Here is a 10221-nt window from a genome sequence, read left to right on the forward strand (position 1 = left end):
TTAAAGAAGGGCGAGTACTCGGAATTTGTTAGTTGTAGTTGGCATATAATATGCATAAAAATAGTACTAACATGAAGTAGCATATTAAAAAAAAAAAAGGGGTCACATTAGCTTCAACACAGTTATAGAAATCAGCCTTGTGGATAGGTGTCAACTCAAAACTCAACATTTAATTTGTTTGTGTATAAATTTTATTTTTACTTTTTTTTTTTGTTTGTTTGTTTTACATCTCTTCTTTAACCACGCCACTTGGTTAGGACACAAAAACAGTTCATATTGTGAATATCTCTGTATCCTCTCCATGAGGGTCTGCCTGCTGCTGCTGCTCAAATCCTTTTACCCACCAAGGGCTTGTTAATCTTCAGCTTTGGCCTCCATTTCCTCGGCGTCATCATCTCCGTCCACCTCGGCATTCTCTCTCTCCAAACGTTCCAACTGTCGCTGTAGCTCTGTCTCATCGGTATCAGTCACCACTTTGGGCTAAAATCATATGTAAAGAGGGATGAGACGTGCAACACTCATGCCTGAAACAACTTCATGATTAATATCAGCTATAGCGAAAACACAGACCTCCATCTGGACATTGAAGACTCCTCGTTTCTCCTCAATCTTCTCCTTAATCACAGCCATGGCCTGGTTGAGCATGGAGAGCCCCTCGGTCCGTTCCAGAGTGGTGGTAGTCATCACGTACCGTGGGGGTGCAATTAGGTTTATCTAATGCCAAAAGAAAGATACCGGTTCATTTCTGAATTGTGTTCATAATATGAGAAGTCTCTAAGTACAGATCACATATTTACATTCACTCACTTATCCATGTAGCTGCACAGGGCTTTGGTTATTCAAGACTTGTTACCTTGATTGGCATGGCCTCTGTGGAGCAGTTCAGTCCAGCCCTCAGCGCGTCTTTAACGGCGTCAATGCCCTCGTATCCGTAACACGCCACCTCGATGTCTGATGGGGTCAGAAAGTGAGAACAGGGTTTCATTCAGAATGTTCACACCAGACAACAACTGATCAGGAGGATATTATATATATATATATATATATATATTTGAATGGCCATAAATGTAAAAGCGATTGCAATGGAGAACTCTCAGAGAACAAAAATAATAACGTTACTGTTCTAACAAGTGCTCAGCACACTTATGTGCAGGTTTACACACGGAAGGTAGCGTATAGTGCTTTCAGTACCTGCTCTGATTTTGACAGCCTGTGGTGTGAGCCGCCTGTTGATATTATCGATGAGTACGCTCCTCTCCTCTTCTGTCAGATCCAACCCGTCCAGAATGGCAGGATCACTGAGAAGTAAAAGAAGCAGCAAAAGCGATGTGTACATTTGTGGGCAAAGCATCTCTGACCAGACGGACCAAAATCCAACAGCTAGGTTGTGTTAAACGAGCTCGTTTACATTCCAACACCAACTTTCCTTGTTAAGACATGGTGTGTGTCTTGGTTTTGCGGTTTCCTTTTGAAGTTTAAGTGTAAGAAACGTGCTACGTAAATAGAATTACTACCTCCTTTCTGAAAGAGGGATGGCATTATCTGTAACTATCTTTGACATATAAATAAGAGATCCTCAAGCAGTCATGCTTGGTCATGAAATAACCCAAACCAACAACACAACTGGTTCTCGGTTCTAGACCAGCACGCTATTGGAATGGAGCGGTTCGAGATTAGACACCAGCTCGTTAGCACTGAGTGACTTAAATTTAAGCATGCATTGCAGTAAAGCTCCAGTACTTACGACACGGCTTGTTTAAACACATCATAAGCACCATATCCTGGTTTCTTGTATTTCTCATCGAAGACCCAGGCAGTGCGCTGGTATAGACTCTCCAGCTGCTCGTCCTTGGTGTACTCCAACACCTCCGCCACGTGCCTCAGAATACTGTACACCTAAAGCACAATTTAAGGAAACTAAGTACATTTCCATATCATCCTCTCCTAAATCACTTTCCAAAGGTAGAAACTGTAGTGCACACACACACACACACACACAAGGTTTTATAGTAACTACCAGGTGCTTTGGGGGAAAGTCATTCTGTTTTAGTTAAGATGGTAACACTAGAAAAGGTGTAGAACAGTGCAAAAGTTTTTTTTATGGATGAATACACTCCTACTAGTGTACGCTGATATGCGCGATCATTGGAAGGTCAGGGTTTTGGTCTCAACATGAATGAATAAATACAGCACGGAAGGGCTGTCACGAATAAACGATTATAATTAACTACTAGATTCTTAAAAATCCTTCAAAAACATTCAGCAAACGGCACTCCATTTATAGAGGATGGAAGATTTTTTTAACTAGATATCTTTTTTTTACTCTTACTCCAGATGATATTTGGATGAGACCTTTTATTTTTACTTGGGCGAGTATTTTTGATAATGGTGACTGGTCTGCACTTATATAACGCTTTTTTTTTTTTTTAACCTTAGCGGTACCAAAGCACTTTACACTGGTTCTCACACACCAACGGTAGCACAGCTGACACGCAAGGCGCTAACTTGCCATCGGGAGCAACTTGGAGTTCAGTGTCTCGCCCAAGGACACTTCGGCACGTGGAGTCACGTGGGCCGGGAATCGAACCGTCAACCCTACGATTAGTGGACCACCTAAGCCACAGCCGCTTCACAATTTAACCACCACTTACGATAACAAGTATGAAAATACAAATGTATTTATAACATTCCAACTTTAAACTTTTAACTTAGCTGTAACAATTCAGTCAAATTATTTACTAAAGATTCAATAAAGTTATTTTAACTTGAGACTAAGAACGACCTATTTTTAATTTCTCTTCCTCGTCTCTGTTGCACGAAGAAACCGTAACGCTACGGATACAGAAGTCTTATTTTTGAATAACGTATAAACAAAGGAAATTTTTTGCATGGCTTTCCTGACGAAAAAAAAAGGGTTAGGATTAAAAGCTAAGTATATTTCTATATTACTTACATGAAACATTTATCTAGTGAAAGAAAAAAAAAACAAAAACAAACACAGATGTTAACAACTGTCCACGCAAATAAGTCTTAAGGCACCATACAATATTGACTACTTGATTATTAATCAAAGGAAACGGTCAGTTAGTCGATTATAAATTATTATTGGTAGTGATAGTCCTACACTACCGTCTAACACACAGCACCTACTACAAGGCAAAAACAGCATCGTGCAGGCTGGATAAAAATTTATTTAAAAAAAAAAGTATTGATCCCACACGGGAAATTCCCTCGTTACAGCAGCTCGATTACACAAAAAACAGATAAGAAGGAATACACATTAAATAAGACTAGAATAGAAAAATAAGAATAATAGTAGTAAAAAAATTAAATAATAATAATGGTATTTTGTATTGTTTACTAGAACTCTAGCTTCAGTTTGTGGCTTAACCTCTTTACTCTGTACTCTTGGTTAGTAGTAAAGTGAAAGAAGTTGATGTTCTAAGCATTTGCTGCATTTTTTTAAAAAAAAGAAAATAAACAACCTGTCCTTTCTGCTCTAACTGAGCCACGGTTTAAAACAGAAACTGGTATAAAGAACTGTAATAAACGTTGCCAGGTTGGAATTTGCTCTCTGTCTGTCACTTACAGTCTTGGATTTGGTAAACTTGTCTTCACACTTAATGGCCTCCTCTGGAGAAACTCTTCTCTTTGACAAGTCGATATATCCTGCAGAGAGATCGAAACAGTTTAAATCACACTGACAAATAACATGGCACTAACTCACTTAGCTCAATATACACTGTTTGGCTCCTTTCATGTAGAGGAGATTAAAGCAGTCAGTTTTGGATACAAACAAATTCAGCTCGTAAATCGCTTCCAGGAGCATTTAGACAAGAAATGTGGTACTCGTGAAAATCCGTTTGTGAAAAACCATTTGTATCATGAGAGCTCCGATTCGCATATCTACATGAGAGACTGTCGAACATGAAACTCTTCCTTTTAAGGATGCTCCACAGGTTCTCAATAGGACTGAGGTCAGGGGATGATAGTGGCCACACCATGATTTTTTTTTTTGTCCTTTTATGCCCATAGCAACCAAGGACTCAGTGGTGTGTTTTTTTTGCAGCATGCGTTGGTGTGTTGTCCTGCATAAAAATCATTTTATTTCAGAAGGCATGATGATTCTTTATATACCATGGCAGAAAATGGTCAGATAGGAACTCCACATATCTTGCAGAGGTCATTTTGACACCCTCAGGGACCCTAAAAGGACCTACCACGTCACTTCCCAATATTCCAGCTCAAGTCATCACTCCGCCACCTCCCTGCTGACGTCACAGTCTTGTTGGAACAGGGTGGCCATTCGCCAACCATCCAGAGCTCCATCCATCTGGACCATGCATTCATCGGTAAATAAAACCGTTTGCAAATTAGCCCTCATGTATTTCCGAGCTCTTTGTGAGCTTTGGTTAGGGGCTGGCTGAAATGCAGCTTTATGCACAACTGCCAGCCTCTGGAGGATCCTGTATGGAGAGGTTCTTGGGACTCCAGAGACACCAGCAGCTTCAAATACCTGTTTGCTGCTCAACAGAGGATTATTTATTTATTTATTTTTTTTATAGCTGCCATTTGTCTGACAGAAACTTATCCTTAATAAGCCTTTATCTGACCGAATTCACCTGTGCTCTGAATCACTCACAAATCTTCTGACAGTTCGATGATCTCTCTTCAGTTTTCCTGAATTATCAGTTGTTTTCATGCCTTCTGTGAGACACTACATGATAGCTGTGACTTGCTTAATAATGTGGAACAACCTCTTTAAGTAGTTTTCCCTTTAACTAATAGAACTATCTAACAAACCCGTCCGAGATTGATGCAGGTTATCTAAAAAGACATGAGAAATAAAATAAAAAAAACACTTTCTCTGAAAAACTAAAACCTAGGTGTTTATTTGACTGAAATCCTACCGATCGGTCACTTGCATAATAATTTGGTTCATGGTGTAGTAGCTGAGGCGATGCAATGGCCGAACTGCATTACTAGAAAGTTCAGCACACACCGCGCATAAAAGGCACTCTTTCACTGTTTAGTCGTCTTCAGCTCTGTGTGCTTGGCCTTTTATGGATTTTTGTAGCTGTCACTAAATGTATATCAGCTGTGCCAGGAGCATGTTGGGTAATTTAAGGGTGATTGGCATTCATCAACATGCACATGTGAGTACGGAGAAAAGAAAAGAAAAGAAAAAAAAAAAAGTCAGCGTTACTGAAATGTCTGTAAATCTGGAGGGAATTTTTAACTTCATTTTCGCCTACAAAAATATCTACAACTTTACTACAAGGTTGATAAAGGAGGCTTCATATCTTTTGAGGCAAATGAGTTAATAAACATTTACAAAGAAACAGAAATACCATTTAAACAGCAACCAAATATCTCTAACAGATCATCAGGAGTGCTGATTAGCTCCTGCAGCTATTCCTGCAGAACTGCACTGATGGATGATTGCGGAGGAAAGTCTTTGCCTCGTGCCATATCCATAAGGTTAAACAGCCCACCTTTCTCTTTGTCCACTCGGATAACCACGACACACTCGTTGCGTCCGATGCGGATGAGTTTGTTGATGGAGCGGATGCGACGGCGCGAGAGCTCGCTCAGCAGGATCATCCCCTCGATGTTGTTGTACTCTAGCAGGCTGACGTAAGCGCCCATCTCGGCTATGGAGCGCACATTCACCATCACCACATCCTCCACCTCCGGGAAGCGGTGCTGGTAAAACCTACAACTGAGTCCCGGCATCACTGCAACCAACACAAACCCAACATTTAGATTCGTATGCTAAGAACTCTTTATATTTACTCACTGTAGATATGCACACCAGCGTACTTCTGCGCTGCTGTGAACATGCTGGTCCACGTGACGAGCATCTCCACGACAACAGCTCCACTAAAGAGCACGCAAGTGACCTCCACACATGCAAATAAACTAATCAAACATTCACGGTATTCTCCATGAAGAAATACTCGAGCACATCAAATCTTTTGCAGACAGAAAAAAGATAAGACAACCTTATAGCTCAATATTTTATTCTTTTTTTTTTTTTTTTTAAAAAAAAAACAGAAACCCCATTCTCTCCAACAGTAGAGAAGGCCTTTGTCGGAACTGAATGTTGTCTTTGGCATCAAAACAGTGGAACATATTTCCAAACTCCAACAATTAACAGATTCACACATTTCATACTTATTTTATGTTTCTAATAAAATGTCATTCTTTAATATACAGTGCCTCCATTAATATTGGCACCCTTGGTAAATATGAGCAAATAAGGCTGCTCTTTATTGTTGAACCTTTTGTTAAAAAAAATTTCACAAAAATACTCTGCTCTCATGGATATATATATATATATATATATATATATATATATATATATATATATATATATATACACACACACACACACACACACACAAATATATATACACACTTTGTTAAATATAGGTGTGCAACAATTATTGGTACCCCAGAGTATCTTTTTGAATCTTTTCAACAAAAGATCAAAAGGTTAAACAATAAAGCCAAATGTAAATTTGGTGCCAATATTAATGGAGGGCACTGTACATACGTAATTAATCTGTTAAGAGGTTACACACGCACCAAATTTAAAAGTATATTAGGTAAGATTAGTTCTCCAACAGTTAAGTTGGTGGATTCGACCTCTGAATGACTTTTTTTTTTTTTAGACTTCTTGAGCCCACCCTCCACGATCTACTGTAACCTGTAGAGTACTGTCTATAAAATGGCTGACAGGAGGCACAGCCAAACACAGGAGGCACATCCAGACCCGGATTCAGCTTTCCTCAACCACAGTCAACGAAGTGAACCCTACGAAGTGCCTTGAAACACGCAGGGTTAGTCGATGTGCTGCCGTAATTTCCACTGAAACAGGAAGTCAGGGCGGGACATATTAACTGGCTCCTCCCCCTTTCTAGAAAGCCAATAGTGTTTAGCTTAATTCAAAGCCTGGGCCAAGCCGTACTTGACGGTTAGTACCATGGATGTTTATAATGTTGGGGGGCGGGACACTTCAGATTCTAGAGAGCATTTGATTGGACAGAAAATCTGATAAGAAGCGGAAGCAGGAAGACGTCATCAAAACCATTGATTCATATTGGTGGTAGATGGTGGTGCTAAATTTTTAATCTTCTAAATGTGAGTTCTGCCATTGTTTTTGGAGCACACTCGCTTCTAGATAACCTTAAGCCTAACATATTCATACTAAAACCCACAAAACTTCAACTTTGATTTCATGGAGACTTTAATAACAGGTGTTTAAGCCACGGCTTAAACCTTTATTATTATTATTATCTTTTTTTACTTCTCTTTCATGTTATTTGTAGTAGGCATTAAAAATGGCACCTTTAAGCTAGGGATGCACCGAAATGAAAATTCTTGGCCGAAGCCGAATATAATGAAAAACTTGGCAGAAAGCCAAGAATACCGAACACATTTTTTTTCGCGTTTTTTTCCATTTATTTTGCCATTTTTTTCCCACCATTGCATACATTAAATAGTCAAAATGTGTTTTTTACTATTTTGTCTTGCTTTTCAAAGAAAAAATCAATTACAAAAACTACAATTTCAAAATATTTATTTAACACTGAACGTTTTTTTTTTCATTCCAGCAGGCATCGGCTACCAACAAGGCACAATATAACTTTAAATAAATAAATGAGTAAAATAAAAATATTTTGATGTGGTCATCTTTGAGCCCCTTGAATAGCCTATGTTAGGTCTATAACTGACTGCTGAAAGAATGGAACACTCTGAAGCCTACAACTAAAAAGTGCATTAAAAAGTGCATTGACAAGAGTGCAGAAAATGGTTCTATACGGCTGATTCTATTGGGGATATATACCGCTCGCGTCCCTGTACACCTCACCAAGTATTATAGTAGATATAGTATAGTTATATACGACTGATTATATTGGGGATATGTACCGCTCGCGTCCCTGTACACCTCGCCGAGTATTATAGTAGATATAGTATAGTTATATACGACTGATTATATTGGGGATATGTACCGCTCGCGTCCCTGTACACCTCGCCGAGTATTATAGTAGATATAGTATAGTTATATACGACTGATTATATTGGGGATATGTACCGCTCGCGTCCCTGTACACCTCGCGGAGTATAGAGTATAGTAGTAGATATAGTGTGTGATATATCTATCTATCTATCTATCTATATCTATATATATATATATATATATATATATATATATCTCTCACACAAATAGCTCGTGCATGCACACGCCTCACTCTGGTTGCTAGGCTATTTGGTCGCGTCATCAAACATGTCATTGTTCGGTCAAATTTATTCGGCCGAACACCGAATATTTTTTTTCACATCATTGTTTGGTCAAATTTATTCGGCCGAACACCGAATATTTTTTTTCACGTCATTGTTCGGTCAAATTTATTCGGCCGAACACCGAATATTTTTTTTTCACGTCATTGTTCGGTCAAATTTATTCGGCCGAACACCGAATATTTTTTTTTCACGTCATTGTTCGGTCAAATTTATTCGGCCGAACACCGAATTTTTTTTTCCACGTCATTGTTCGGTCGAATTTATTCGGCCGAACACCGAATTTTTTTTTTCACGTCATTGTTCGGTCAAATTTATTCGGCCGAACACCGAATTTTTTTTCTTCACGTCATCGTTCGGTCAAATTTATTCGGCCGAACACCGAATATATATATTTTTTGCTATTTTCGGCCGAATAATTTCAGTTGCCGAACATTTGGTGCATCCCTACTTTAAGCTGATGTTACATTATGGTAATGTTTCCTAATCCTGCCAATAAATCATACAGCTCATTAACACATCATTCATCTAGTGATGGGAATCGCGACTCTTCTCAACGAGTCAGTGCAATCGGCTCAGCTCACCAATAAGAACCGACTCTTTCGGTACCCAAACGGCTACATGTCGTTGATATGTGCCATGAACAGTTCAATAATATCTGAAACTTCTAATTAACATCATAACATTATCCTACGGGTTGTCGTGATTTAAAAAAAAACTATTTTTTTTTTGAAATTCAATAATCATGGCACCATTCTTGCTGATCTAAATCATTATTTTGGACCAAACAATTCAGATGTTTGTAAGATTCACTGACTAAATGTCGGTCACTGTATTAGAGAATCAAACGCTACTAAATTTTCCAGTGCTAAAACACAGAATACTGTAAAACAACAACATAAACGCCTCTATTACGATTCTTCAGACGTGCGAGTCGGCTCCCAACATCCACCTAAAAGAACCGGATCGAAGAGTCGATTCGACTGTGAACGACACATCACTACACCCTGATAGTGAATGAAGTTAAAATAGGTGTTAGCTCAGTGCTTCACAGCCCTGCTCTTTTTGTGCGTCTGTACTTAACATGTTTTGATCATTTCCCCACTGTACCACATCCTAAAACATCCTAATAACTATATTAAACTCCTTTAAGGCGTGTTAATGCATTAATGGAGTTGGAAGAGGAAACACACTAACCTGTGCAGTAAAGTGATCTGTACAATAATCTACACAACACGCTCCGATACACACCGACATAATTCACCTCACACACCCGGGCTAACACACTTCCACACCCCAATTTGACCCCTATAAAGAGTGTATTAACAGGCTGCTGAGTTGAATCAGGTATGTTAGAGTAGGAAACACTAAAGTTTGTAGATAATAAAGGAGTTCTAAACCGCTGCTCCACTGAGCTCCACGCCACCACATGCAGAAAGAAGAGCGGCTAGAGTTAGCCAGCTAGTGCCCAATAACCCGCTCCATTTAACAAGACAAATGAAATACAACTGTAACAGAACAGCAGTAAAATGCAGCACTACCTGAACTGCGATGTTACTGACAAATTGTTCCTTAAATAAAGATTCACTCTGTAATATCTCCCGTAAGATAAGAAGTAGCTCCGTAGTCATGAGTTAGCAAGGAAGCCGGGAAAGCAGAAACGAGTGTATTCAAGATGGCCGACAATCGGAGCGACACTTCACTATAAAAGTCATTTTTTTTGCGCGCGTGTGTAAAAATCTGTTCAGCTCTGATACGTTTATATTTTTATATTTTGCGCTTTATTCGTTTTACACGCGAGCAACAACAACGCGACAACAACAAGGCGTGTAGATGTTATTAGTACCACGACTGTTTGAGCCGTTTCAGATAGATAAATAGATAGATAGATAGATAGATAGATAGATAGAGCCT

The 10221-nt window shown here is 39.1% G+C and overlaps 1 protein-coding gene across 1 annotated transcript; it reads right to left on the reverse strand.

The window, feature by feature from the left end:
* Nucleotides 1-168: 168 nt before the first annotated feature.
* eif2s1b (eukaryotic translation initiation factor 2, subunit 1 alpha b) lies at nt 169-9981 on the reverse strand. The gene is made up of 8 exons (XM_053613766.1): nt 9849-9981; nt 5496-5738; nt 3590-3669; nt 1745-1896; nt 1192-1298; nt 854-951; nt 571-714; nt 169-480 (listed from the first exon to the last, which is right to left on the reverse strand). The coding sequence occupies exons 2-8, from the start codon at nt 5734-5736 to the stop codon at nt 355-357; spliced, it is 948 nt and encodes a 315-aa protein (XP_053469741.1). The 5' UTR covers nt 5737-5738; nt 9849-9981; the 3' UTR covers nt 169-354.
* Between the last annotated feature and the right edge of the window lie 240 nt (nt 9982-10221).

This window comes from Ictalurus furcatus, chromosome 25, assembly GCF_023375685.1.
Source record: "Ictalurus furcatus strain D&B chromosome 25, Billie_1.0, whole genome shotgun sequence".
Lineage (NCBI taxonomy): Eukaryota > Metazoa > Chordata > Actinopteri > Siluriformes > Ictaluridae > Ictalurus > Ictalurus furcatus.